Source organism: Electrona antarctica (genome assembly GCF_951216825.1).
Source record: "Electrona antarctica genome assembly, chromosome: 9".
Taxonomy (NCBI): Eukaryota; Metazoa; Chordata; class Actinopteri; order Myctophiformes; family Myctophidae; genus Electrona; species Electrona antarctica.
The window spans coordinates 32,545,734-32,572,921 of NC_136790.1; the positions used below are offsets into that span (position 1 = coordinate 32,545,734).

Below are 27,188 nucleotides of genomic sequence, written 5' to 3' on the forward strand. Positions count from 1 at the left end.
AGTAAAAATAGCAGATCTACAAGCTCACAATGCGTGACTTCTTAAATGTGTTATATTTATTCATGATTTCTTTGATTTTTTTTTGTATTTTAGTGTTTTTGTGTTTATGAGGTGACAGTACTTCATTAGCCACCCTGGAGTCGTTTGTATGTGCAATGATGTATTCCCTTTTTATTTAGGGTTTCTTCCTGGAGGCTAAACCCTTGACAGTCAAACGTGCCAATGAAAAAAACAGTAATATAGTGACATCACATTATCAGCCCCTCCCCTAACCCCTCCCCCTTTATCATACAACTACAGCTGTGGGTTCGGGACCACCCAACACCACCCACCAGGCAAACCAGGCATACTTAATTAACTGGTGGGGGTGCCCACATAAAAACGACATTTTAACAAATACTGTACACCTTTTTGAAAAACTTCTTCCTCCTTATATAACAATAAGACCTGATGATCATGTTTTAGGGTGGAAAAAATCATGGCACTCCATCTTTAATTTTATTCATGAAATACTTTTGAAATATGTGAAAAGTTGTGATTTTTGTAATTTGTTTAACTATTTTTAATATTTTGAAAGAATTTATAGGCCTAGATATATTTTTTTATTGGAAGACACAAAAAAGGGGATATTTAATCGCAACTCATAAAAATGTATCCGCGACCCACATACGGGTCCCGACCCAGTGTTTGAGAAACAGTGATATAGAATATAATGTGAAACTCACTATGCTGCTGAGTCGTCCAGCTGGTACTCTCGTGAGCGTTTAAAGCAGATCTGTACACCGCTGTCGGACCACAGTCGCCTGATCACGTTGGCCATGTCGCCAGGCAGGATATCCTCCTCTTCAGCAGCCGGCAGCAAGGCAGCGAGCTGGCGGACATCCTCCTGCAGGGGGCGACAGACAAGGACTGCATTTGCATGGACACCATGTTAAAATTGAAAATACATCTTTTTATAGGATTATATTGTGTGTAATAGCAGATCTACAAGCCCGTAGATCGGCTATCTTCGCTTGTAGAATATCCCAGGTTAGATTCCCGGCCTGGCGACCACAGTAGCTAAGTGTTGAGGTGTCCCTGAGCAAGACACTTGACCCCAAACAGAGTAATGTATAGTAAGAGAGTGGTGACACTAGCGTTTACTCCCATTTGTAACAATGGAATGCGGAAGTGCTCATTCTATCTCAATGGGATAGTTCCAGCCATAGGAGCAATGTTTGGAACTATAGGCACCCGCTTTGCGGTGAGATCAAAGCGTGTCGCTACTCTCCTACTCTACACTCTGACCCCAAACAGCCCCCCACCCCCACGCTCTCTGGGTGAACCTGAAAAACGATTTTCTAATTGTCATTTATTATTCCCCATGGCCATAATCAACACTGTAAAGTCCTCAATGTTAATTTAACTCTGAGAGTGTACAAAGGGAACAAAATGGACGTGTGAGGGTCCATTTGGTTCCATTTATACACTCTCAGAGTTACAGACCCATAAACCATGTATTTTGTTCCGAACTTTGACTGCACAGACACCCCTCAAGGACCACCTGGGGGTCCCCGGACCACACGTTGAAAACCAGTGATCTAGAGAGGAATGATACATCATTTTATTTAGGTAGAATTATTTGTCTTTTAGTCGACTCATATCTGGACATATACTTATTATAGCTAAATAAATAATGTTATAAGCAATGGGTGTGGAGGCTTTGTACTGCAGCCAAGGACAGAAAGGTTAGGCTAGCATAGTAATATAAATCTGATTTGTCTCATATACTGAAGAATAAAATGAGACATAAGGGGGTTTATCTGTTTATTCAACAAACAGTGATACATCTTTTGTTCATCACTCCTATTCACCCCCTCTAAACTTGAGAGCGTACCAAAAAAGTAACTGCATTGAATCTGTAAATAGTCCCTTGTTGGTTTTGCTCACTAAAGTACATATTGTTGTATCTCCAAATTTCAACTTTCCATTTGTTTCTTTTAATGTCCTAAAGGGTGAGGTACTAAAGGGCGAGGTCGCGCTGAAACAACAGAGCTTCTTAATACGGCATAGTTGCGAAGCAGGAGTTAAACTATTGATCTGGTGTCAGTGAGGTCAGATGTAGAGTTGCTGGCCGACTCCATATATTCAGATCTATGTCAAACCATGTATGGCAATCCAGGGTTTGATGAGGTCAGTGTTATGATCTTCATATAAGGGAGATCCAGGTGATGCTCTACATATGGAGATCCATGTGTTGTACCAACTTGGTTCATTTGCAAGTGTGACTCGCGCCGCGGCAACCACACTGGTTAACATATGACTCTCACGATATGGCCATATATTGACATTCCCATATATGGACTTAATATTGATGACATCAGGGATCTCCATATATGGGCATTCCCAGCCGATGCCCTAATACAATCGTTGTTATGCCCATACTGTATATGGATGTTTTTTAATTGACGTTTTCATGCCTGAAACAACAGAGCTTCTTAACTCATACATACCGGTAGCTAAATGGCAGTAGTAATAGTTCAGCACAGGCTAACATAGATTTGTTCTATTTTTTTAGAAAGAGAGTTGTAAGATTATTTTTTTTAAAGACGTCTTTGGCCTGGATGGCTATTTGTTAAAAGAAGTCAAAAACGTATTTGGCCTAGAATGAGTTAATTAATACGGCACAGTTGAGAAACACAAGTTAAACTATGAATCTGTCAGTGAGGTTAGATGTAGATTTGTTGGCCGGCTCCATATATGCAGAGGTAGGTGATGATCCAGGGTTTGATGAGGTCAGCGACGTGATCTTCACATATGGAGATGCAAGTCTGAGTCGCGTCTCGGCAACCACAGTGGTTGGACTGACAACCATATATGGAGATCTAAGGGTCTCCATGATGTCACGTGATGTCACGAGGCGAGACCATGATGTCACGAGGCGTGACCTTATATGGAGGCATGGGTGACGAAACAAATGAACAAACAGGTTTTCATAGTAAACAACCATTGCTTTAGATCAGCGGTCCCCAAACTTTTTGGGCCGTACATCCCCTGTTACCTCCGGACCTAACTGACGCACAGTCGCACACCCCACATGGAAATGAAATATATGAACCTATATTATATTTTATGCAATTTCTTTGTGTCATACCGGTAACTTCCAATTTCACCTGCTTATCCATGTATAAGTTCTCTCTCCTGATTCGATAAAATTGGTATCCCAAGCTGAAAATCTGAACAAAGAACGAAAATACATTGCATGGATGCAACTGGGATGTATCCTCAGTTATGTATCCCAAGGTCATCAGGGTTTCGGGTCTCGCGAACATCATACCCCTCACTCGGGTGACCCAGCCGGGGTGATCAAGTCCCGACTTACGTCCCAGTAGCTACCCTCGATCTGACCCACTAGGGAAAGACCAGGGCCACACAATCCGTTGGAACCACTCTGGAACTACTATGCCGGGACTGAGAGGTACAATTCTGGCATGTGGAGGGACTAGGCTCTGTGGGTTGCCTCCTGTCCGGGCCCCTCCTACGTCTCACCAGGTCCACTCCTGCTCTCACCAGGAGTACAGCAAGGACCTGTGCGTTGCACCAGACTCCCAGCACCAGACAATGGCAATGGTTCTGCAGGCTCCACCTGGGCAACGGTAGCACTGCAGGCTCCACTGCAGGCTCCACGAATGGCCCTCCTAAAGGCCTCATCAAAGGTTTTTGGGCTTCCTCCTCACGGAGGATGCAGGCTGGGGCGCTAACCCATACTGCTCCCGGGGTGCCGTCTACATTCCGGCTGTCACCGAGAGACGGGTATAGCTATGATTACTATCCAAATATAGAGCTATTTACAACTTACATTAACCAAAAATATCCGCTACCTTTAACATAAGGCTTGACTATCCAGACAAGGAACAAGACCATGCATTACAACACTGGTTCTCAAAGTTGGGGTCAGGGGACCCCCAGGGGTCATTGAGGGGGTTCCAGGGGGTCCCCAGCTAAATGATTGATAGTTAGGAATAGGAACCCAAAAGGAAACATTGGTTCTATTTGTACCCTCTTAGAATTATGCGGGTCCGTGGCCTAATGCATATCAAACTGGTGGTCCGGTTCGGTTCCGGCGAGCCGGCCCGGTTCCGGCGAGCCATCCCACGTCCGAAACGGTCGAGAAATGACAGAGTTAACGTGTTGCAGCTTTTCGTGATTGGACATACAGACACAGAGACAGACATACGGACGGACGGACATAGCTCCATAATGGAGCAGAGGCACCGCTCAAAAAACAATAACAGAACCGAAAGAAGTCACGAAAAACAGAGTTTGCACTAGCAGGTTGGGGCTCAGAAAGGGTCTGAGCCTTGGCTTTACAGTGTTGCCAGCACTGCAAAAAGCTAAATCAAATATATTAATCCATTTAAAATTCAAGCTTCAAATCAATCCATTCCCACTAAGAGCTCACAGTGGCTTGGCCTTATCTTGCACATTTGGGTATTATTGGGCCCTAGCCCTCTCACTCATTTACATTTACTGCCTCTCCTCTCCTGCACTTTCTCTGACTCAACTGAAGAGCAACTTCATCTGCAACTTTATTCCTCCCTGAAGGGCAGTTGTGTTTTGCAGCACTGCTTTGCTGTCAGGCAAAAACCTTATGTCCATATTTCAACCTTTTATGTTGTTGTTTTTTTTGTTTTTGTTTTTTAATGCCCCACTTGACTTGTGCCCCTCAAATGTAGTGAAAATAAGTGATCTACAAGCTCACAATGTGACACATTTTAAATCAGAGATTTTCAATATTTTGAATGATTTGAATGTGAAGGTGGTTACATCTGTCTGTGGGGTTTATAATCAATGAAAAGTATTAGCCAGAGCTTGTGACTAAATAATAACTACATAAGTATGCACTGGAACAAAGGTTATTTTTTCCATTTCCTGAAAAGTAACAATTCAATTTCAATTCAATTCCATCTTTGTTTCAGTCCCAGCAAGATCCATATCACAATTAAAAAACAACACATTAAAATTACTTGATATTAAAGATTTGAGGTGTCCACCCGGCAGTGACAATTATGCTTTGAAAGATCAGATCAGATGAGAAAGTGAGTCAACGATTTCCTTGAAAAGTAACGCTTTTGTTTTGTCTCTAAATAAACAAATGGTTGATAGTATCAGTGTTTGGGGAACCCATTTTATTGAAACATTACAACTCATTTATATTATTTTATATGACATCCTCACGGTGGCGTTGTCGGACATCATTATTTACAATTACAATTACAATTTAGGCATTTAGCTCTTAATCCAGAGCGACTTACATTAAGCAAGAACAAAAAAGCATGGGAACATGCGTAAGCTAAGAACGTAACAGTGGAATATCTATATAATGAACCTATACATATAGACTATACATATATACTATACTATGCTATACATATGTACTATGACGTGCTATGACTACATACAATATTATATATATATATAATTATAGTGCTGTCTACAGTGCTGTCTACATAACATGCTATAAGTCTGTATCAAATGCTATCTAAGTCTACAGAAATGCTATCTAAGGGGGTAGGGTAAGTGCTATGTGCCATGATGGAGTCTGAAAAGGTGGGTTTTCAGACTACGGCGGAAGATTGGGAGTGATGCTGCAGTTCTGACTGCAACGGGAAGTGCATTCCACAGTTTTGGAGTCAGAAGGGAGAAGAGTTTGGGACGTGTGGAGCGTTGTCCCGGCGTTTTTAGTGAGGGTACTTCCAGCTTCCCTGCGTTGGCTGATCTGAGTGCGCAGGAGGGTTTGTAGGGTTCAATCATACTTGCAAGATATGGGGGAGCCATACCTCTGGTTGCTTTGAATGCCAGCATCAGAGTTTTGTATTCTGTGCGGGCATTTTGGATCAGTTGGAGAGGCTTAAGTGCACATGCTGGTAGGCCAGTAAGGAGGGAGTTACAATAGTCGAGTTTTGACAAGACTGTTGTCTGGATTAGGAGCTGGGCTGCTTCCTGGGTGAGGAACGGTCTAATTTGTCGTATGTTATAGAGTGTGAACCTACAGGATCGAGTGACAGCTGTGATGTGAGTTTTGAACGAGAGCTGACTGTCCAGGACAACACCATGGTTCCTGGCTGTTGGGACAGACGTTACCAGGGCGTTGTCTACAGAAATAGTTATTTAAGAGCAAATTCATTGCCATGGAAGGTTACAATAGTAATTCTGTGTGTGTGTGTGTGTGTGCGTGTGTGCGTCTGTGTGTGCGTGCGTGCGTGCGTGCGTGCGTGCGTGCGTGCGTGCGTGCGTGCGTCTCTTACCTCTCGTGATGGGTCATCGTATTGTAACTGTAGACTGTTCATAGCTTTAACGATGGCCGTGATGGACTGTAAAGTGTTACTGAACACAACAGCTCTGTACTGCTTACGCTCATCTTCTGAGTAGCCTGCTTCATGGATGATCCTGGCAACAACAACAACATAGAACATCTCTAAATGACACCAGTAGTAAGAAGCCTTAAGGGTGAGAAGCGACAGCAGGAGCAAGTGGAAGTGGGGTGGGGGGAAACCCAGGTCAGCTACACATTAGCCTCGGAAACCCAGACCTTTTTATTTCCAGGGACTGAGCCTTAATGGTACTCTACCAGGTGAGCCACCAGGGTTGCCCATAAAAGCATAGTTAATGCATAGCAGCAGCCAAACAAATAAACGCTGATGAAGGCCAGACTGCTGCTATGTATTGAAATAAGCATATAAACTAATCATGAGTATGGATGTTCCCGTTTTTTGTTACAGCGTGGGTGTGTACGGTAATCACGAAAGTCACCCCCAAACAGTGGGTTGGGACCCATTTGTGGGTCACAGACCAATTTTTATCGGTCACTACTCGAGTAAAAATCCCAGTTTCTTTTTATTTATTTATTTAATTTCAAAAGAGAACATAAATAAACAAAAAAAAAACATAAGAATTTTATACATTTTAAAACAGACAAATCTAAGAAATGCCATGAATAATAAAAAAATAAATGAAAATAGCCGATGTACAAGTTCAAAGTGATATGTTGTGCGCTTGAAGATCTGCTATTTTCACTAGTTTGGGCCCCGGGCAAACGTCTAATCTCTCTTTTGGGAATACTTTCACATTTTTAGGAAGAATATAGGTCTCTGATCGGGCTGAAACCTTCAGTTCGGGGGTCTTGCGACCGCACAGAACCTCACACTTTGGAGGGCCACACTCCGGGCTGGGATTTATTTCCTTCTTTTAATAATGTTCACATAAACATATTTACTAATAAATAGTTGCAAGTTGGCCCCAAAATAATTGGCAAAACACTACGCTAAATTAATTCGTAGTTTAAAAAAAAAAGAAAATGATAATGATAACCAGTAAGACGCCCTGAGGGCGAGAAACGTAAGGTAGAGTGACGGCAGACTGCTGGGCGAGCGCTGGCGCTTTGGCATATGGGCCCGGGGTCAGATCAACATATGGAATGAATTATGTACTGGCCATATATGGAGCGTGTCTTCGAGTGTACAGGGATTGATGAGGTCAGATCAACATATGGAATGTCAGAACAGGTCAGCTCCATATATGGAGATCTAAGGGTGGCAGCGGTGGCAGTGTCTTGAATGTACAGGGTTTGATGAGGTCAGATCAGGTCAGCTGTTCATTTGTTAATTGCATGGGCTGCATGTTTGTGTGACTCACTTCATCTGCTTGACGATGGTGCTCTTCCCTGACTCCCCAGCACCTGTTGACATAAAACATACATTTATAAATGAGCCGTTTAATATTCCACTCTTCCCCTATACAGATTACAGAACTCAACTCTTGCCATGGTTTCCGTAAATAAATAAGCATAACCATTAACCACTCCCTCTCCCCATGCAGTGTCCCTATTGGACATGATAATAGGTGAACATTCTGCTAAAATAATCAAACGTTCATCTAACTCACCAACATGACACGTGTGCTGGCATGACCTGCCCCCCTAACCTCTGTAGTAGACTGCTTCTCAACGTGTTTCTCCAAATAGACCCTTTTGGGTCTCTCAGAGTTTACTGTAACTTGTGCACGACTGTTCTCGTCAAACCTGGCCACAGTAGTGCGTCTGCTGGTCAATGCATTTCAATGAGCATGCGTGTGGAATAACTTTTCGTTCCCACCCAGAGCAGAATTATTTATTTTTTTCACGTGGGCGGAGGGAACCGTCCGTGCGCTGCCAGTGAGAACGGCTGCATTCATTAACATGAACCGGGGGAAACAAACAATCAGCGCCTGTGCACTTATGCTGGTGGGTTTCAAGCGTGAGTCAGTCGGTCGACACCACAAGAAAATCTCCTCATTTTAAGCCTAATGTTGGCAGGTACTGTATGTCACAGTATGTCACAAAGTTCACTGTCTTGTGTGAGTCATTCATAGCACCACCATGGTGACCCGGTCCTGTCTGTCACCTGGCATTAGCTCAAAAGGCCCTTGATCCACCGCCCAGGGATCAGAGGCGCTCCGCTCCAACCTGTCAGCTCTCATCATATTCACACACACTCACCTGACTGCCAGCTCTCTCCACAGAAAGGCGAGGCGAGGTGAGGTGAGGGGCTGATCTTTTGGTGCCATGCCCAGGCGTTATCTATTTGTGCCCTACAGGGTCAGGTACTTGAAGCTGTATGTGTGCAGGAAACCTGCCAATGGTGGAGGTGCCAGGGGCAGCAATCCCGGAGGGGACGGAGGGGCCTTGTCCCCTTCAAATGTCACATTTATCGCCCCAATGAGTGCATCGTTGCATGTTGTCTTCCCACCACCTCAACTTGAATGCGGATAACACTGAGCTAAGTCAAGCTAAGGCTTCATTTCCAACCAGTGTTGCTAGATTTTGCGAGAGAAACAAGCAACACGGTCTGAAAATAAGCCCAAATGAAGCGACGAGGCCACATGAGCACTTTAAACTATACTGTATATATACACACTCACTGGTTTATTTGAAAATAGCTGATCTACAGTACATGCTTACGTGTCTGTCTCAATGCAGTTGAAGCTTGTACATCTGCAATTTTCAAAATAAATCTAGAAAGAAATGTGGAATATTTAACATATTTAATAACATCATAACAACACAAATCTTGTACAGGGATCCACTGGCACCACATATTTTCAGATGGGGTCCGCGGACAAAGACATTTGGGGGTCCTTGACATGAAAATGTTTGAGAACAATTGAACAACAGAAAGCAAATCTAAATAAGCAACTATACTTTAGAAAAAAAAACCTTTACAGATAAACAAGCCCAAAATCACTTAGAACTAGAAAAAGTGCCCTTCTGGGCACAGGTCTCCACCAGGAGGATAGGACTGTGTGAGATGTTTGGCAAAATGTTTAGGAGTAATATAAACATGTTTTTTAGTTTTTTTGCAACAGTTTTCTTCATTTTGTTGAGGAAATGCAGAGCCAGATCACTCATAGCATGAGGATAGAATTCTGGATGAGCAGGACATGTGCAGCATTTCGTACAAAACGGGCCACTCCTGAAAACTTTGGAAGGCAATGTTAGCCAATCAGTGTAGAATCTGAGAAATCCAACAGACTCGTCTTGATCACATGACTACAGAGATCATGTGTACCGATTTGCGTGACATTTGGATGAAATCTGTGCGACTAAAATAAGCAATGTGTTTTGCAGAAATCGGCCTCATGGTGGCGCTATAACCGGTAGATGTGGAGGGATGCAGGGACAATGTTTTTCCATGGCCTCTAGGGAGTGCGCATACATAAGTTGTATACAGATCGATGCAGTTATAGCTAAAAACAGGAATTGGCCTGTTATAGCGCCACCTTGAGGCTGATTTGGGGAAGAAATGAGTGGCATGTCGTCCTCGGCCTAGTGGAAATGTGCGTGTATAATTTCACGGAAATTGCACACTGTGTTTGTGATTTGTGGCATTTTGTTCGAAACGGACCAATCATGTGAGCTTTGGAAGGCAATCTTAGCCAATCAGGATGGAAGATGGGAAATGGTGCAGATCCGTGTTGATCACATGATATACTAGATAGTGTATACCGAATTGTGTGATGTATGGATAAAATGTGTACGAGTAATGTACAGAAATGTGTTTTGCCTAAATCGGCCTCATGGTGGCGCTATAACAGGCCGTTGAGGAATATCTGGGGCAGAGGTTCGTCGTTGGCATCCAGGGAGTGTGTGTGCAAAGTTTGGCATGGATCGGGCCAACGGTGGCAGAGATTAGCTGGTAACAGACGGACGGAAGGAAGGACGGACGCACACACACACACACACACACACACACACACACACACACACGGACGGAGTGCAAAACATACTCTCTCCCCATGCCTTCGGCCTGGTGGAGACAATAAGCAGACTTGGAAACACTAGGTTCCAACTGCCAAGAACCTGGATGGACAAGTCAACTGTCCTTCAAGGCACACATTGCAGCGGTCACTCACTCCTGTACATTTTACACATTATAACATTCAAACGATTAGACCCTTCCTCAACCAGGAATCAGGCCAGCTCCAACTAGTATGTATCTGTATATCATATTTGTTTTTTTGTTTGTTTTTTATTGATTGAATTACTTTATTAACAATTTGCAAAAAAAGGCACCATGGCACAGATTCATACAAAAGAATGCTAAAAGGACAACCCAAATAAGACATCAGGGCCAGTTTCCATTAAGGTCAGGATTCAGTTCATCAAGACATTAAAGGCAAACAATAATATACAGTAATGTGCAAAAAACATAGTAATACGAAAGAAAGATATGTACACTAAACAGTTGGGGTTTGGTCATTTCCGGTGATAAGCTTAGACTTTTTACAGGGGCCAGTTACAATTTGCAGCCACCTGTAGGTGCTCTTTTAGAGCAGTTGTTTTTTCTGTTGGTTTGGGGCGCATTCCACATTCTGCCGGCATAGCAGCAGCAGAACGAATTTGACACCATTTTTGTGTCGAAACTGGGTTCAGTCAGTGAGATCAGTGGGGCTCCTTCTGGTGTTCTGCCCGAGTGTCTTTTATGCTTTTGAAGTAGTCTGACAAAATGGGTATCTCTGTTTTCTCACGTATCTTGAAGACCAGGCCCATTGCAAGTCAGGTTATCACCCTAACCCGAGGAGTAAGTATGTTAGTAGTTACAGTATTTCATTTTTGGTAGGTATTTATTTATGTATTGTGTACATTTATGTTCATATAGTAATTGTGAATACATTAGTTCAGCTCCACATCAGACAAGCACATGACCAAAACTAATGCTAGTGTGATTGTAAATTGTCAAAAATTGTCCTAATGTTCTAATTTAGGTTTGCTTCCACGATGGACGACAAGGTATGCAGGACCTTAATTGCTTTATGTGGTACACAATGCAATATGAATTCCCATATTGTTCACAGTGAAAGGAAAGCTTAACTATCAAGAGGCCAGAGCGACAGACGAGTCACTATTGTGTGGACAGTGGACACATGATTAGTGGTTCTAATGAGGACATGAATGTGATTTTTAGGAGCAGGTTTAACAGCTGGATGCACTAGTGGTTGTCTTTATTTACACACCGTCGAGGTTGAATTTACTTGGCAGAGCACAAGACATAAACCCTAGTGTCCTTATTCTGTGTGTGTGTGTGTGTGTGTGTGTGTGTGTGTGTGTGTGTGTGTGTGTGTGTGTGTGTGTGTGTGTGTGTGTGTGTGTGTGTGTGTGTGTGTGTGTGGGGGGGGGGGGGGGTATTCAATCTACAAGCTCTCATTACTTACTGAGCTAGATCCTTAAAAAAGTCAACCCATAAAAAAACCAGGAAAGCATCTGTGTCATTTTAGATTTTTAGCTATAGCTATATCCTCTGTCAGATTGGAAACCTCATGTGTCCAAAACTGTCAAATTCAAAAGTAGCAAAAGTAGTAGATCTACATGAGCTTGTGGATTTGCTACTTTTGATGCTTTTGTGTGACGCTGTACTATGATCAAGAGTAAGGCACTAATTTACGAAAATAACTCAAAAAGTTAAAATATGGAGATAGAGAGGTTTCTGCCCGACAGCAACTATATAGCAACATAGATTTTTTTCAGAAAATTGTTATTATTTAGAAGACATTTATAAGCACTGATGATTTTACAGTCAATCCACATATTATTTTAAAAGATGGTATCTGATGCTCTGTGGTCTACTGCATATCAAGGACTGGGAGTCCTTGAAATGAAAAAGGTTTTGAGAATCACTGCTGTACTTGGCGAGAGTACAGAGGTTGTTGAATGTTGTAACGTTTTCACGGTGTCTATATCAGTGGTACCCTGCACTGATATAGATGTGACCAGACCATCCTTGGCCTGGGTTACAGGCCTGCTCTCTCTGAGGATCAGTGTGCTGTTGTGTCCATCATGTCATGATGAAATAGAAGCTGTTCCTTGTGAAGCATTCACTTTGATTGATACCTCGTTGCATGCAGCCCAGTATGGCTGAACAACGTAGGGAAAGTAATTGGCAATTTGTAAGAACAAATATTCGAGTTCATTCTCAATTGAATCTTTTAAGTCAAGCTTCACTTCTGTTTACTGTTAAGAGTATAAAGGACAATGCCAGTGTTTTGGGATGTTTAGTCCGCGCTAGGTATACATAATATCACAGTATTACCGCGGCATAAACAGCCACAGTATTGATACCGTGAGATTTTCGAGCTCACGGTATGTTATTTATTTATTATTGTATTCGCTTTCACCGTACCGTACTGTAAAATCTCATACCGTTACATGCCTAGTCCGCATGAAGCCAGCTGCTGGTTCAGCACCGTTGCATATGATAGGCACAGAACAGTAAGGGCCGATTCATACTCCTATTTTACAGCTGTTTCGGCGCTGTAGTGCCAAAATGATTTTGGCTCGTCAGTAGCACCGAAGAGCCGACTTTAGGACGGTACCCGCCCCCCCGAACCTCAAATGACGTCACATTGTAGGCTCTACAGAGCCGAACCGACTTTTATTCGGCTCTAAAATAGGAGTATGAATCGGCCCTAAATCATTCCCGTCTTGGCTAGATCTCATTTGAAAAAGAAGTTTCCAATCTCACGGTGACTTATCCTACTAGTCAAATAAAGGTGACATCCAAGAAGCCTGGCAGGGGGTGAATTAGTACATGAATCCATCTCCATTACAAGCTGTTTACAGACACCTGCGCAGCACGCAGCCAGACTCATGCTACACCAGCAACTACCACGTGTTTGATAACATGAACGCAGCATGCCACCTGTGCATCTCATTTCAACAGATAGCACACATGCTGATTAGAGGAGAGGGCAGGTTACAATACAATGTAGAAATACTCTGCTACAAGATAAAGGGCTGTATTCAAAGTTTTACTTGAGTGAAAATACACATGTATTGGATCAAAACGTACTATAGTTAAACTACTCATTATGAATGGCCATGTCACTTATTTACAATTTACAATTTACAATTTAGGCATTTAGCAGACGCTCTTAATCCAGAGCGACTTACATTAAGCAATAACAAAAAGCATGGCATACATCACATGTATAAAAAGTAGTTATCATGAATCATGCGTAAACTAAGAACGTAACAGTGGAGTATCTATGTAAACTATACATACTGGTGGGATAATGTAGACCTTTAAGCAGTACCATTAATTAACAGAGTGTGCACCCTAGCTGCATGTGCTCAAGCAAGGTCACAGAGCGACAGAAAGATTTCTATATAGGGTCTGAGAAAGTAGAGACACGTCAGAATTCTCCATGACAGAACAAGCCTTCTGTCCTGCTTCCAGGGGCCCCGACCGACGAGCTGATATGGAGCGAATATGATTCGCGAAATAACAGGTCGTATATATGTTATTCATATTCAAGTGCTGTTCTTATTCATTTCAGGGGAATGCCCCCATGTAATCAATAAATATATGCCGGGCTAGGGCTAATCGGTAACACTGAGTTCTGCCTTTCATTGTACGGTGGAATGATTTAGAAGATCAAAGCTTTGGGTAGTGGGTAATCTCTGTGTGTGTATTTGCCCCCGGACCTCAGGATAAACAGAGCACTCTCACACCGTGTAGCATCAATACTATACTATATAATATATTATACATGTGTACTATAAAAGTGCTATGACTACATAAAGTGCAATTCTAGAGCTGTCTACATAACAAGCTATAAGTCTGTTTAAAATACTATCTAAGTCTACATAATGTGCTATCTAAGGGGCTAGGCTAGGGCAAGTGCTACGGGCCATGGTGGAGTCTGAAGAGGTGGGTTTTCAGACTACGGCGGAAGATTGGGAGTGAGGCTGCAGTTCTGACTGCAATGGGAAGTGCATTCCATAGTTTTGGAGCCAGAAGGGAGAAGAGTTTGGTACGTGTGGAGCGTGTCAACCTTTCAAAGTTAGCTGATCTACAAGCACGCAACGCATTTGCTATTTTCAAATAATACTTGAAGAAATTTGACAATTGTTAATAAATATTTCCACAACACTAATGTTATGGGGGTCCCTGGCAAATACAGTGTGAGAACTAGAAAAATCGCACCGACGCGAACCGAGCTGTGCAACTATAACTTTGGTGCCTTTGGAGTCAAGCACAGTTGTTTACTTAAGCACGAGGGTTGTAATGACCCCTCCTTCCTGGCATGTGTGTGCCAGGAACACACACACACACACCCACACACACACACACACACACACACACACACACACACACACACACACACACACACACACACACACACACACACACACACACACACACACACACACACACACACACACAGCCACTGTTGGGAGCGGCTGGCATCGCTCAAAATGTGCCCCTCGGGACAGGTCTCCACCAGGATAGGAGCGTTTGATGATTGAACAAATACATATATTTCTTTGTTGCAATAATGTGTGTTCTGGTTGTATAACAAAGAATCTGACACATAGGGGAAAAAATGCATGATGTATGGATAAAGTCTGTATGAGTAATAAAACATGTGTTTAGCAAAAATCTGCCTTATGGTGGTGCTATAACAGTCTGTTCTGGAAGATTTGGGGCAGAGGTTCAAAATTGCCATCCAGGGAGTGTGTGCAGTTTCATAGCGACCAGACCAACAGTGCCAGAGATTAGTAATGGACGGACGAACACGCACGCACGCACGAACGCACACACACACACGCACGTACGCACGCACGCACGCACGCACACACGCACGCACGGAAGTACGGACAGACGGAGTGCCTTCGGCCTGGTGGAGACAATGACATTTTGTGGATTCACAAAGACAGGTGTTACAAGCAGGGATCACAGGGGCTCGTCCCCTCAGGGGTTTGGGTTGTTTTTTTAGCACTGAGGACAAACAGAAGGACAACTCTGCAGGAATTAATGGGCACAGCCAAATAGATAACCCAGAGTCCTAAGAGAGAGAGAGAGAGAGAGAGAGAGAGAGAGAGAGAGAGAGAGAGAGAGAGAGACACACACACACACCCTCCCACCAAAAGACTGTCCTAAATTCACACCAAGCACGATAACTAGAACTCGATAATTAAGTTATCGTCGACACTGAAGGATGACAAAATGAGGTAATGGGGACATTTCCGTGGAGTGTTTTTCTTTTTTTTGAGGGCTCCCTGATGCCCAAGGGCCTCTGGGCACGTTCCCAAAGTGCCCACCCATGTTAGCTATTCATAATGATCGTCTCCTTTTCTCCATCCATAACAGAAGGTGAATGAGACTGATTGCAGCATGATGGATTTTGAATAGCTGTCAATTTCTATTGTTGAGAAAATCACGTTGAAAGTGATCTAAACGATGGTGTGGACCCATTCAGTCGGGGTCGTCAATATGGCCGTGGCAATTAAGACTTGACCTCATCCGTGGCTAATTCTAGATGTTGTTTTTACACACCATTATAATGTTCTTATTTTGACCATGATAAGACCCAATTACTGCATGTTAGTCTCCAGGTTTTCTTCAGAATATGTATGACACTGATATAGCATGACACTATGGCAAATTAGGAGTCCACTAGGACAGTTTTTCTCAAACATTTTATTTTCAAGTCATCACTCTGAAGAGTGTACAGATGGAACCACATGGACTACGGGTCCATTTGGGTAGACCTGTAATGGTCATCTAGGGCTAGCTTTTAATGTGGTTGTCTACTCATTTTGTCCATGGCAAAAATAGAAATTCTGTGCAAATAAGTTACGTAAGGACATTGAGTGGGAAAAAAGCAAAATAAAAAACTGCAAATTAAAAATAGAATTGCCCTGAAAAGTACCTCTAAATGGTAAAGGGCCTGCATTTATATAGCACATTTTTCCTAAGCTCCAAATGTATTTCACATTCACACACCAACAGTAGAGGCAACAACCTGCTCATCGGGAGCATTACGGGTTTAGTGTCAAGGACACTTCTACATGGAGCCAGAGGAGCCGCGGGGATCGAACCAGAAACCTTCCGACTGCAAGACGGCCGCTCTACCTCCTGAGCCACTTCCTCCTTTCTCTCATAAACATCATTGGTACAGTATTGAACAGTCTGGAGAAAGAACTAATGAATATCGGTCAATATGCAAATTGGCACAATATATTTGCAGAACAGATAATGTAATTACTTCACAAAAACACAACTATAATTTCATTGCTGATGGAATTCTGTCTCTCTCCTTTTGTGTGTGTGTGTGTGTGTGTGTGTGTGTGTGTGTGTGTGTGTGTGTGTGTGTGTGTGTGTGTGCGCGCGCGTGTGTGTGTATGTGTGTGTGTGCGCGTGTGCGTGCATGAGTTGCATATTTGGCAGCCGGCTGCATAGTTTGCTGTCGATGCCAATTATGGTGAAATAAATTAAATTACAGTGAGTGTATCTCCCTTGGCATCCGAAGCGTGCACTTCCACCCTGTGGTACAAAATAGGTCCCTTCACCTCGTTTTAGTGGGAAAGTGCTGAGTGCAGCTGTAATTGATAGGCTGGAGACGCTGGAGAACAGACTCCTCATACAGTGGAACCGTGCCTTATGCTTCGGCGTACAACGCTGCCACACGCCGAACATAGCCGATCTACAAGCCCACAACGTGTCGCGTCCGCGACACGTTGTGGGCTAACTGGGCTTGTAGATCGTTGTCGTACGACGAGGAATAAATCAGGCATCGACGCCCCTTCAGGGAGGCTTGGAGTACGAGCGAGATATACGACCCAGGAAGCTTCGCCAGGCAGATTAATGAACCTGCCCACCCCTATCTTATCAGAAAATAGTTTGATAATAATACTATTTTTACTAGGGGAGATTATCAACCTTTTGAATTTCAAGTAGCCCCAGTTTGATATGCATCTTTTTAATTATACATTTATTTGTGGAGTGGTTAGAACCTGGCAATGCACTGACAATCTTTGCACCAAACCCCATTAACACATTTTGGGCGGGAACCCCTTTTGGTGTTTTAATCATTACTTTAAACTTTAGCTATTGAAAAATAGCAGATCTACAAGCTCATAGCGCAGCACCGAGTGCCGCGCTACAAGCTTGTAGATCTGCTATTTTTGACAAATCATGAAATCATGAATATATATTCTTTGCTTCTGGGGGGGTCCCTAGAACAACATATGTGCAGATGGGGCTCGGCAGCCAATTACAGATGATTTTTGAGGTCCTTGACATGAAAATGTTTGAGAACCACTGACATAGAAACAGAAAACTGTCAGGATTTAGAAGGCATTTGTAGAATCGTTCTCAGGTCTAACACCCGAGGAAGAATACTATTCCAAATGTCTCAAACACAATTTTTCATAAATTGGCAGTGCAGCTGGGCCCAATTAAGCTTTCTGTCTGCAAGCCTGATTCGTTTTCAAGAGGCGTAAGTCACGAGAATCTAAATGTTATTAATTTTTCTGTTTTACTGCATGTTGTGAGTGGCGAACCAGTGACATCCCAATTGGCCCCTAGACCTCCATTCGGTGCGTAATCAGTAATAGTGAAAAGATAGGAGGCAGATGAGAACAGAGTCCTCGGTCAGCCAGAAAAAATTAACAAGCACAACTCCATATTCTTGTTATCTACTTGAGTAAGAGATAACGTTTAGAGGCACGCAAGGAATGATCTGCTTAGACAAAGGCACCTTCATACCTATATCACCTCGGTTCACATAGCGTCATGTTTAGAGCTATGCCGCTTCCAGGCTATCTAGAGATCGATAGAGAACTGACACGGTGCTTGGTTATATTGTCTTCCAGTTTTGACTTTGTGCTAAAATAAGCTCTTTTAAGCTCTCCAGGCAATCCAGACAATTCAGAGAATTTATGAAAGAAAACAAGTACACCCTCACAAGGACAATGCTGCATCTTGTAAGAGGAAGGACTACAGTCAGTGTTTCCAAATGTTGATATAGCAACACTCTATTTATGGCTGTGACTGTAACCAATGCCAACAGAGAGCATCATTTTCAAAAATGGGACTTAGCAAAAAATCGGCCAAAACAGTCTGAGTCACCTGTCTCTGATGTGCACTGAAGGTGAATCTCTGAGCAGATTGGATGTTTACCGGCTTCATTAGCAAACTAAAAACCTGTCTATTGTCACAAGCTTTCAGCTAGATTTAATTTGTATATTCATGCTTATATAGACACATTAACGGTTATGGAGTTCACAGTTCAGACACAACTGAAGAAAGACATCCAAAGGCAGGAATAGGCCAATAGATGTATGATTGTGTAGAATTATCTCTGTTACGTGCTGCTGTTTATGGTTCTTTCTGGGTTTGATTTATTCCAGTATTCCACAGTGGTTATAGATTTGGCCTCTGTAAGGAAGCTGTGACTGTGCCTAATTAAAACAGTGAGTACTGCACCACAGTAGATGTTGTACGTGTTAGTTAGAAGATATCACCTGCTTGCAGATACACAGTGAAATTGTTTTTTTCTTTTTCTGTAGCATTGCTATTTGTGGTCAATATTGTCACATTGTATTCACAGTTGAAGTGGTCATTATTATATGAACCACGATGGAAAAAGCCCTCTGGGGTTATTCTTTCAGCATAACCTTTGACTGTACTACCTGTACGGTTAACAAACCTGCTAATACATTATTAGATCAATCAATCAATCAATCAATCAAACAATCAATCAATCAATCAATCAACCAACCAATCAAATAAATAATTCCTTCCTCTGCAGCCACACACAGCTTCTTTCCAAATGTCTACATCACATAACCTGATGCTGCCATAGGTTTGTCGAAAAACTGAAATACAAAAGTACCTTTAAATTGTACTTAAGTACAGTACTTGAGCAAATCTATTACTGTAGTTACTTTCTGCCACTGTTTTACCAGCTCAGTGTCCAATGCAACACTGCCACCAGTCTGACTGAAACCAAATAGTCAAACAAGTTGACATTCATAGACTAGTGAACAGTTGTAAATGTTATGGTTTTGTTTAGTGAAATCTTCCTCCAGACCACCTGTTTATGTTTGGACATAAGTATGAACATCTGGTACAGGGCCTAATGCGTATGAAACTTGAATGAAAAAATGAATGAAATAGATTCAGAGTCACTTGATCCAAAGTACTTTACAACGTGCGTCATCTCCACCCAGTCATCACACACTGAACCGTTCAAAGACACCATCCTGCTCATCAGGAGCAGTTAGGACTGTTGAGGAGGCTCCAGGCTAAATTATTGATAGAAATCAATTGGTGTACAAATGGTACCAAATGGAACCAGGTCCATTTGGTTCCATTTCTGCACTCTTGAGATAAATTAACACGCAGAGAGTCATGCAGAGATACAAATCATATCAAATGGGGGTCATTGGCCCTATTTGGATCCCCTGCTATAGGAGCAGCAGGGGATCGAACCAGGAAACGTCCAATTCCCAGACAGCCCGTATACCTCCTGATCCATTGCCACCGCATAGAGATTGCCCAGAGATGAGCTGCTTGCTGAGGCATAGCAGTGCTGAGACTCTCATTTATTTCATCTAAAACACTGAGTACTCTTTTGTTCCTCCCATCTTTCTTTTCTTCGTTTTATGCAATTTCGTTCCTCCACAGGATATCACTGTACATATGAATGTACTAGGTTTCTTATTGTTGATGCCAAGTGGAAACCTTGCATGTCCAAAAACATTTCATGAAAAGGGAATGGGAATACCTGGCACCTGCGTACCAATTAATCCAGTTGGAATGGGAATACCTGGCACCTGCGTACCAATTAATCCAGTTGGAATGGGAATACCTGGCACCTGCGTACCAGTTAATCCAGTTGGAATGGGAATACCTGGCACCTGCGTACCAATGAATCCAGTTGGAATGGGAATACCTGGCACCTGCGTACCAGTTAATCCAGTTGGAATGGGAATACCTGGCACCTGCGTACCAATGAATCCAGTTGGAATGGGAATACCTGGCACCTGCGTACCAATGAATCCAGTTGGAATGGGAATACCTGGCACCTGCGTACCAGTTAATCCAGTTGGAATGGGAATACCTGGCACCTGCGTACCAATGAATCCAGTTGGAATGGGAATACCTGGCACCTGCGTACCAGTTAATCCAGTTATTTAGTCACAAGCTCTTGCTAATACTTTTCATTTACTAAATATTTTGAGTGGTGTAAACCACTCCTACGACTGGCTTTGTTAGTTTACGTGTCTGTCTGTCTGTCTGTTCGTACCAAAAAATGAGCATGGTTGCTACGGTCACCCAGTTCACCCGGGTGTGATTTCATAACGTCAGACATGACGTCAGATCAGAGCTGATCAGGCTATATAAGACCTTACACCACTCAGTTCACACGGGTGTGATCTTTTATAAAACCCACACACTTAAGGATATTTCACAGCCAAAATGAGTAATGTCCATTGATTACTCACCCCATGGATACTTGAATTCATGGATATGGATACATAAAAAGGTGAATTATGGAGATGCAAGGTTTGTGCCTGAGCAGCCTGACGCCAACGTTATCCAATATCAAGCAGGCACCAGCAGCTACTGTACCAGCCACGCAGCAGCTACTGTACCAGCCACACAGCAGCTACTGTACCAGCCACGCAGAGAGGAGGGGGGAAGGAAATCCAATCTTTAGCCTTCAATAGTAAGTTACTATGTGTGCACTCAGCTACACAAATCACATGGTGGTGTTCATGTGCTGAAGCAGTGCTTCTCAACCACTGAATTGTAAAGGGGATAGACACCCTCGTTCCCGACAATAAGCCACTCTGACCAACCTAATCAAGATTTGTATCCCCTCCTTATATACAGCTTTTGTCCCATTGACAATGCACGGAGAAATTAGGTCAAATGTCCGCTAAATATGATGTAAATTAATCGAAACATTAAACGCCAGTGACATTGAAGGGAACATTTACGTCATATGTAAACGAGCAAATCAGCTAATAGTAAGAGAAATCTATGAAAATCTGGGAACTAAATCGTTACCAAGAAATTTCTTCACCAATGTGTTTCTAAAGGTGTCTAATAACATGTACTAAAAGTTTGAAATTCAACTCCCGTGGGAAATTGAGTTATTAGCATAATATGTGACCATACCCTTAAAGGAGCATTCAGTGATTTGAGTGATTTGGAAAACCACCCAGTCCGCCCCGGTAACAAAATGTGCACATGCACGCTCTACAGTGGGGGGAAGTGCAACAGGCCAACAGCATGTGCACCAAGGCCCGCCCCCACTCGATCATGATTGGAGGAAGGCCTCTCTCATCCTGATTGGATGAAGGCTTTGCCACCCGCCACCAAAACTGAAACTAGGGTTTTTTTAGGGAGGAACTCCTTATATGGTCAGCACACTCTATAGTAGGGAGGATTATCCAGAAAAAAAGAAAAAATAAGTGATATTTAGATTAAGTCAAATCACTGAATATACCTTTAACATCCTATATAATGCAAAAAAGTCCAAATTTCATCATTCTTTAAGTAGCATGTGACATATGAAACTATAGGGTTTTCATGATTCTGAATCCATTCCAAGCATTAGTTTTGCACACAAAACACTCCTTGGGAGGAAAACGGCCTCACAAACGTGATGAGGTCAGCACATTTGGTCAAGTGGATATGGCCTAATTTAGCCCAAGGAGTGTTTTTTGTGAAAAACTAATGCTTGGAATGGATTCAGAATCATAAAAACCCCCTAGTTTCATGTCACATGCTACTTAAAGATTGATGAAATTTGGACTTTTTTGCCTTACATAGGATGTTAAGGGTTTGGTCACATATTATGCTAATAACTCAATTTCCCATGGGAGTTGAATTTCAAACTTTTAGTATATGTTATTAGACACCTTTAGAAACACATTGGTGAAGACATTTCTTGGTAACGATTTAGTTCCCAGATTGGTCAAATACCTGATAAAATGCCCTTACTATAACCAATCACAGGCAACAGGCATTCTGATTGGCCAGTATGAGATGAAGCATGATGATGTATGATGATAAGAGCGCCCCTCACTTCAGACGGGGTGATTTTTATTTTTTCATTTAGCGACAAAGTAGAAATGAGCCATTTGTTATGTGTGATACGTCATATGGGGTACATTTGGGGGGGGGGGCTCTGGGGGTTTGGTTGCACGCCGGGCATCATCAGGCCTGTCCTCCCCATGGATGGGTTTACAAGACAGGCCGTCACTGGTCCAGATACATCCCCTCCACCAATACCCGGCAGCCCACGGGAGAGGCCAAGGCTCACAAACTCACAAACTCACACACACACACACACACACACACACACACACACACACACACACACACACACACACACACACACACACACACACACACACACACACACACACAGTCAGAGGAAGCCATGGTTCCCAAAGTGGGGTCCTTAAGGGGGTTCCAGGGGGGTCCCCAGTCCCCATTGGTCTGTAGTTAGTCAGTTAAATTAACACTGATGAATTTGGGGACATTGGGGTCCCAGAGATTACAAAAATTATAATAATTTGTATACAAATGGGGTTTATTGGCTATAATGCATATCAAACTGGGGGGTCCTTGATATCAAACTGGGGTCCTTGAAATTCAAAGCATTGAGAATCACTGCTTTACAAGAATGTTAGCATATCCTTCTCAACCACAACAGGGTCGTCTAATGGCCCATATCTCTTGACCACCTGCCCCTCTCTGTCGATGAGAAACTTGGTGAAGTTCCATTTGATGTTGTTTCCCAACAACCAAGATCCCTTTCCCTTGGGCTGTGCCTTCATCCAATTCCAGAGAGGGTGAGCGTTGTCTCCGTTCACCTCAGTCTTACTGAAGAGGTCGAACTCTGCGTTGTAACCTCTGGCAAAGTCTTTGATCTCTGCGTCGGTGCCTGGCTCCTGTCCTCCAAACTGGTTGCAGGGGAAAGCCAGGATGCGTAAACCTTCCTCAGCGTACGAGGCGTGCATTCCCGCTAGCTGAGTGTAGTTTACTTTGGTCTTTCCTCATTTAGAGGCGACATTAGTGATGATACAAACCAAGCCTTTGTACTTCTCTAAGGACACTTCGTTGCCGTCTATGTCCTTAGCAGAGAACCCATAGACGGACTCTCCTGCTTGCTCACTCGTTGCACTGTTCCCCATCATTCCCAGCACCTAAAGCAAGCGTTGACCTCGTCAATAGTACTTAGTACTCAGAGGTCAGTCAATGTCAGCACTATGACCTCATACTGATGACATTTGTGTCCCATAAAAGGGACACCACACTCCATCTGATGTGTGCAGTGACGTCATGTATGTGGGGGCTGCTGGTCTTGGCCCCCTTGAAGAATTTGTAAGCACAAATTACGCCCCCTGAGCTAACCTCCCCCATTTGGTCAAACTTTGGTGTCCTGACTGTCCGGGGGTGTGGGTGTTGCCTGTCACCTTTTTAACTGTCCGGGGGGGGGGGGGGGTTTGCGTTGCCTGTCCACTTTTACGTTCGCAGTTCAGGCATTCAAATGCTAATCTGGTGGCTTTTATTTTAACCTGCTAGGTAGACTTGTTTACTTTACTGTTGAAACAAGATGCTGAAACAAGTCATGAGTGAATCATTTTATTCGTTGTGAACTGAAATCGTACCACTGTGTTTGTGCCCCCCCGTAATGTGCCTCATTACGTCATAATTATTGTCTCTTTATTGTTAATGGCGTTTAATGTTTGTGTTTGCACCATTTGTTTTACATCACCATTACATCACCTAATCAACATGAGTTAGACTTTAATAGATTAGCGCCCCTCACTTCACACAGGTGTGATTTAAAATCACTGAATGGCCTCTATAGTTCCTACAGTACCTTTCTAAATTCTGACCCTCCGACCCCTTACACAAACACAATACAATACAGTACAATAGCTCAGGTCCATTGCATAGTTTAATATGCACTGTAAGTGGCTGCGCATGATTTTCACACTAGGATTTTCACACTAGGAAAATATTTCAAAGATATCAATTTATAACAGAGCTTTGCCGCAGCATTTGCAATTTGATGTGTTTTAGAGCTACGTGTTATATAATGGACGTAATAAAGTCTGGGGGGAAAAGCCCTGTGGTTGTGCATTGTCCCAAATGGGCAAATAATCATAATAATAAGCCTCACTTATGTTTGCAGATAGACCACTTTCAGTGTGCGCCACTGGTGCACAACAAAGTATGAATAAGGTGGCAGTCTGCTATGTACGGTTTGGCTCTAGGAAGCTTTTTCCTTCAGCATCAACCTAAAATATCAGTTTTCACTCACACCACATGAATTATTGCAATTATTATTAGCTACTGTCAATGATTACACAAAATTGTATGTTATATCAATGGTTCTCAAAGTGGGGCCCGGGGACCCTCAGCTGTCCTTGAGGGTGTTCCAGGGGGTCCCCAGCTAAATTAATTATATAGCCTAACATTATTGATAGTTAGGAACCAAATTGGACCCTTACAATTCCGAAACTCCAAGAATGTACAAATGGAACCAAAAAGTTCAAGAACCACTGTGATGCATACCATCGTCTCTCTCCGTCTCTCTCTCCATCTCTCTCTCTGGTCAGAATTTAATGGGAGGTAGATTGGGTCTTCCAGACTGTGAAAACGGCTCTCCACACACATCTATATTAGTACAGTAATGAATTAACAATACGCTCCACCAGCACCAATTAGGGCTTTCTAAGCCACTCGGTGGCCTGAGCGGGAGGTAATAGAGGATTATTACGATCACATTCTGGTTGAATGGCACTCGCCATGTTGTGAAATGAACATATTAGCAGGATGTATCCGTGCACAGCAGCCTGCCTCGCTCTGAGCCACAGTCATTAAATAAATCATTGGATCAAACAACTGCTGCTACAGTATTGTGTTAGGGCTGGAAAGTAACTAAGTATATTTATTAAAGTACAGTAACTAAATGTTTTAGGTATCTTTACTTACTTTATTGTAGTTTACATTTTTTAATTCTTTATACAATTATTTGACTTAATTTTAGGGCCTACCCAATAAAAGCCTTGATGCGGCGTATATGAATACGACACGTTTCTTCAAGTACGTCTTGGAATAGTTTTTTTGTATATCCATATTTTATTCCAACTCGTAGCGACTGGCGAGACTAAAAACAAACAGTGGGGATCAAAGCGAAGGTGAAGGTTTTCAAATGTGGGAGCCACTCAAACCTAGCCTGGGTCCACACCACAGCCTCAGGAAGCTTCAGTCTGATAATCAGGCTACACTGAGGCTGAATAATTAATTTCTTGCCCGTCAGTTGGGAGGCCAATTGAAACGTGTGCAACAAAGCTAAGGTCGCCTCTGTACCTGGGAGTGTGCAGAGGGAGATTGGATTGTTTTTTTTAATTAATTAAATCTCCTTCCACAGAACATATGAAAGATGTGAAAATAAATTGCGAGATATACATAGGCCTACTCTGTGCTTTAATTGGACTGACAAGCAGCGTCCCAATAGATCCACAACAAGTGAAAAAACATGCTCTATAAGGACGGTGTAAATAAATAGTCTTTTTCACACGTTTTCTACATTTGTTATAATGATGCAATTTGTGAAAAACAACAGAGGGGGGATATCGGAATGCAGAGGTAAAGTACTTTCTAGTTTCTATTCTTGACATGAACGGCTTTAAAACACAACAAACAGATTGATGAACCTTTACTGATCTCGAGGGAAATTCAGCCGTCGCTTGTCAAACCAGTGTACTGTGTAGGATGATGTGAAAATCCGGACTATTCAGAATTGACTGAAAGGATGTCTCCTTGAGATGCAACAACATATTTTCGGGTCCCATTAACTCATGCACAATGTCAGACCTAAGCACATAACAATATTATTTGTTGAGTTGAAATCCCAACAGGGAAATCTTAGATCGCCTCATATAAGAGCTGTGTACGAAAAATAAACAAATCATCCAGGATCTTCTGTCAGGGGGGTGGCTCTGCATCGCTTATGATATTCATTCATAATTGATACAGCTTGTTTCTGGAGAAAATGTAATTAATTCTGACTTAAAAGTCTTAAAACTACACTTCCGGGTCTGAAATCAGTGTTGCTACTAAAATACGTCATGCACCGTCGAGACAACAATCGACGGGCTTGCTTGCTCAGCCGCACCACCAACCATCAACTGTTAAACAACAAAAGAGAATGTAGGGTACAAAATGAAGAATATAGAATTATAGATAGGTCAAACCTACAAAAAAAAGTGCATCCGTGAATGACCTATAAATACAGGCAATTTAAAAAACATAAAAAAGTTGCATCAAGAATAAAGGAAGTCAGTCCTGAAGCGACAGAAGCTTTCAACCACTACTAATAAAAACTGCTGAACTGAACCACTTCAACAGCTTTGATCATATTGTCTTTCAGATAATTCCAGTATCTCTCTTCCAATTTAATCGAGTGGGCCACTTTCAGTCTCTAGTATCAAACCGCTGACTATGGCATTCATCAGATCGGGGAGGCGGAGAAGTGGAATGGTGTGTACAAAATTAACCCTTTAGTTCAGTGGAAGCTGTGGGGTGGCGAGGTGGACCATGTGGGCTGATGGGGTGACCATGGAAGCTGTGGGGTGGCGAGGTGGACCATGTGGGCTGATGGGGTGACCATGGAAGCTGTGGGGTGGCGAGGTGGACCATGTGGGCTGATGTGATGCATGATGAGATGTACAGTACAGGCTTGGCAGGTATGTCATTTATCGCTGTTGGCCAGACACCTCTTAGCTCCATTAATTCATTAATTATTATTATTATATTTTGAAGGGGCACTAGCCCTTCCTATGTCCAGCTTTT

At 42.7% G+C, this 27,188-nt stretch overlaps 2 protein-coding genes across 2 annotated transcripts in view; both read right to left on the minus strand.

Annotated features, from left to right (window-relative positions):
* The window catches only part of gnai2b (guanine nucleotide binding protein (G protein), alpha inhibiting activity polypeptide 2b), a gene marked incomplete at both ends in the record, with an annotated part of 75,235 nt that overhangs the window by 12,177 nt on the left and 35,870 nt on the right, over nt 1-27,188 (minus strand). Inside the window, 3 exons of the mRNA XM_079509189.1 lie at nt 726-886; nt 6,288-6,429; nt 7,675-7,717. Coding sequence (XP_079365315.1) covers nt 726-886; nt 6,288-6,429; nt 7,675-7,717 — 346 coding nt within the window. The remainder of the gene's footprint in view (nt 1-725; nt 887-6,287; nt 6,430-7,674; nt 7,718-27,188) is intronic.
* LOC306929227 (phospholipid hydroperoxide glutathione peroxidase-like) lies at nt 22,997-23,472 on the minus strand (the record flags this gene model as incomplete). The annotated part of the gene is made up of 1 exon (XM_079509667.1): nt 22,997-23,472. Exon 1 carries the CDS (start codon nt 23,339-23,341, stop codon nt 22,997-22,999), a length of 345 nt encoding a protein of 114 aa, XP_079365793.1. The 5' UTR covers nt 23,342-23,472.